Genomic DNA, 4,046 nt, shown 5'->3' with positions numbered 1-4,046 from the left:
CCACATAGTTAACTAGTGGTTACTGAACATTCACTCTCACACCTACTCTAACAGTACCACATAGTTAACTAGTGGTTACTGAACATTCACTCTCACACCTACTCTAACAGTACCACATAGCTAAGTACTGTTTACTGAACATTCACTCTCACACCTACTCTAACAATACCACATAGTTAACTACTGTTTACTGAACATTCACTCTCAACCTACTCTACCTGTACCATATAGTTAACTAGTGTTTACTGAACATTCACTCTCACACCTACTCTAACAGTACCACATAGCTAAGTACTGTTTACTGAACATTCACTCTCACACCTACGCTAACAATACCACATAGTTAACTACTGTTTACTGAACATTCACTCTCACACCTACTCTACCTGTACTACATAGTTAACTAGTGTTTACTGAACATTCACTCTCAGCCTACTCTACCTGTACCACATAGTTAACTAGTGTTTACTGAACATTCACTCTCACACCTACTCTACCTGTACCACATAGTTAACTAGTGTTTACTAAACATTCACTCTCAACCTACTCTACCTGTACTACATTGTTAACTACTGTTTACTGAACATTCACTCTCAACCTACTCTAACAATACCACATAGTTAACTAGTGTTTACTGAACATTCACTCTCACACCTACTCTAACAAAAGCTATACCTACTGAGTAGGATCTGTAATTATGGTAAAGAAAGTTTTAGTATTGATATTAACATTCAAGAATCTAATTTAAATACTGAACCTTTCTTTACCATTAAAACTTGTGTGCTTGAGAACGATCACACCAGTGATTGAAATGTTAGACCTGTTTTAAACATATTCTTCCTTACTCTAAAAGCCATCACTTGTAATGAAATAATACTGTTCAATAGTGTTATTTATCTATGTTTTCTAATGGATGTTAAATTGAATTTAACTGTTTAAGACATCTTATTAATAATTTCTAGGTGTAAATCAAATGTTGTTGGACGTAAATGTGATCGTTGCAAGCCAGGCTATTGGGGATTTCCCAATTGTAGGCTTTGTAACTGTGACCTACGAGGAACAACTGAAAATATCTGTGATCAACGAACTGCAGAATGTTTCTGTAAGGTAAGGAAGATAGGAGGTAGTGTTGTTGAATGTTTGTGTAAGGTACAAGAATACTGTTGAATATTAGTGTAAAGTACAATAATACTGTTGAATGTTAGTTTAAAGTAAGATGATACATTTCAGATCAAGTTAAATATAGTTACACAACTCACCATCTGCATGACTAGTGTATTTTCAAATATACTTCAGATTTGTTTAAATGATTTTCCATTTTGAGAAGAATAATCCTACATTCAGCAAGCTTTACAACACACTAAAATAATGTGTGACGGTGAACCCTAAAGTAATGAATAGGTCAAATCAAAACAAAACCTTAGAATTAGGAAGATAGATCACCAGACATCTGCTTCTGTCTGAAATAAACTGTAAGTATATAATTGTTTATGTGTCATTGTTGCTGTACTTCTACTTTCCATGAGGATGTATTTATTTGTTATTTGAAACTTGTTTACAGGAGAATGTGTATGGCCATTTCTGTGAACAGTGTAAACCTGGAACTTTCCATCTTGAAGAGAATAATCCACTGGGTTGCACAAAATGTTTCTGTTTTGGAGCTACAGACCGTTGCAGCAGTGCATATATATTCAGATCTAAGGTGAGTCCAAGTGTATAAATGGTACAGTTTGGTTATATATATTACTTCAATAATGGGGCCAAGATTAGTTCCATGTCTGAAGATGTTAGAATGTATTTTGAATATTACATTATAAACTGAGGCCCAGAGGCTTGTGTAAAATGTAACTATAATCTTATGTTCATCAGAAGTGTTACTGTGTTCTACATTACTTTATATTCTAGGATTGTAACCACTTAGTATATTATGTTCTACATTACTTTGTATTCTAGGATTGTAACCACTTAGTATATTGTGTTGTACATTACTTGGTGTTCTAGGATTATAACCACTTAGTATATTGTATTCTACAGTACTTTGTATTCTAGGATTGTAACCACTTAGTATATTATGTTCTACAGTACTTTGTATTCTAAGATTGTAACCACTTAGTATATTGTGTTCTATGCTATTTTGTATTCTAAGATTGTAACCACTTGCTATATTGTGTTCTACATTACTTTGTATTCTAGGATTGTAATCACTTACTATATTGTGTTCTACAGTACTTTGTATTCTAGGATTATAACCACTTAGTATATTGTGTTCTACATTACTTTGTATTCTATGATTGTAACCACTTACTATATTGTGTTCTAAATTACTTTGTATTCTAGGATTGTAACCACTTACTATATTATGTTCTACAGTACTTTGTATTCTAGGATTGTAACAACTTACTATATTATGTTCTACATTACTTTGTAGTCTATGATTGTAACCACGTACTATATTGTGTTCTACAGTACCTTGTATTCTATGATTGTAACCACTTACTATATTATGTTCTACATTACTTGGTATTCTAGGATTGTAACCACTTACTATATTATGTTCTACAGTACTTTGTATTCTATGATTGTAACCACTTACTATATTATGTTCTACAGTACCTTGTATTCTATGATTGTAACCACTTACTATATTATGTTCTACAGTACTTTGTATTCTATGATTGTAATCACTTAGTATATTGTGTTCTACATTACTTTGTATTCTTGGATTGTAACCACTTACTATATTATGTTCTACAGTACTTTGTATTCTAGGATTGTAACCACTTACTATATTATGTTCTACAGTACTTTATATTCTAGGATTGTAATCACTTAGTATATTGTGTTCTACATTACTTTGTATTCTAGGATTGTAACCACTTACTATATTATGTTCTACAGTACTTTGTATTCTAGGATAGTAACCACTTAGTATATTGTGTTCTACATTACTTTGTATTCTAGGATTGTAACCACTTACTATATTATGTTCTACATTACTTTGTGTTCTAGGATTGTAACCACTTACTATATTATGTTCTACAGTACTTTGTATTCTAGGATTGTAACCACTTAGTATATTATGTTCTACATTACTTTGTATTCTAAGATTGTAACCACTTAATATATTGTGTTCTACAGTACTTTGAAATCTAAGATTGTAACCACTTAGTATATTGTGTTCTATGCTATTTTGTATTCTAGGATTGTAAGCACGTAATGTATTGTGGTATAAATTACTTTGTATTCTAGGATTGTAACCACGTAATGTATTGTATTATAAATTACTTTGTATTCTAGGATTGTAAGCACGTAATGTATTGTGTTATAAATTACTTTGTATTCTAGGATTGTAACCACGTAATGTATTGTGTTCTATTCTATCAGTATTGATGACAGAAAATAAGAATTGTGTTATATTCCTTGTGTTACTTTATGTTGTTGTAAACTTGTTTCAAAGGTTGTGAGCATGAATGGCTGGAAGGGAGTAGGCCTAGTGATTGACAACCAAGTGGGGAAGGCCGATCTTGGTGTTCAGATTGAAGAATCTGGTTCAACAGTTAGAGCATATATACCTGAAGAACTTCCCACTGGTTCTTTATTTTACTTTAAAGCTCCATCTACTTATCTCGGGAATATGGTAAGTTAATGTTTTCTCAGACACAAGCTTTTTATTGGATGCTGATTACATGATCTCATCTTAGAATATGTGTGTGTTAATGTTGATTTAATATTAATTACTTTATAGTGTCTCCAGTTGAATCATTGGACACTAGTTAACTATGTGTTATTGTTAGAGTAGGTGTGAGAGTGAATGTTCAGTAAACACTAGTTAACTATGTAGTATTGTTAGAGTAGGTTGAGAGTGAATGTTCAGTAAACACTAGTTAACTATGTGGTATTGTTAGAGTAGGTGTGAGAGTGAATGTTCAGTAAACACTAGTTAACTATGTGGTATTGTTAGAGTAGGTTGAGAGTGAATGTTCAGTAAACACTAGTTAACTGTGTGGTAACATAATTACTTACAGGTTGTAATCAGTAGGTATAGC

General features: G+C 32.1%; 1 protein-coding gene across 1 annotated transcript in view; it reads left to right on the top strand.

The window, feature by feature from the left end:
• Window positions 1-3,655, top strand: part of LOC106476265 (laminin subunit alpha-5-like) — an 18,945-nt gene extending 15,290 nt beyond the window's left edge. The window contains exons 7-9 of the mRNA XM_013936930.2: window positions 963-1,107; window positions 1,562-1,702; window positions 3,458-3,655. Of these exons, the coding sequence (XP_013792384.2) occupies window positions 963-1,107; window positions 1,562-1,702; window positions 3,458-3,646 (475 nt within the window). The 3' untranslated portion in view covers window positions 3,647-3,655. The remainder of the gene's footprint in view (window positions 1-962; window positions 1,108-1,561; window positions 1,703-3,457) is intronic.
• The last annotated feature ends 391 nt before the right edge of the window (window positions 3,656-4,046 follow it).

This window comes from Limulus polyphemus, unplaced genomic scaffold, assembly GCF_000517525.1.
Source record: "Limulus polyphemus unplaced genomic scaffold, Limulus_polyphemus-2.1.2 Scaffold10157, whole genome shotgun sequence".
In the NCBI taxonomy this organism is placed as follows: domain Eukaryota; kingdom Metazoa; phylum Arthropoda; class Merostomata; order Xiphosura; family Limulidae; genus Limulus; species Limulus polyphemus.
The sequence above is the reverse complement of the archived record's forward strand: the minus strand, read 5'-3'. Positions and strand labels throughout refer to the sequence as shown.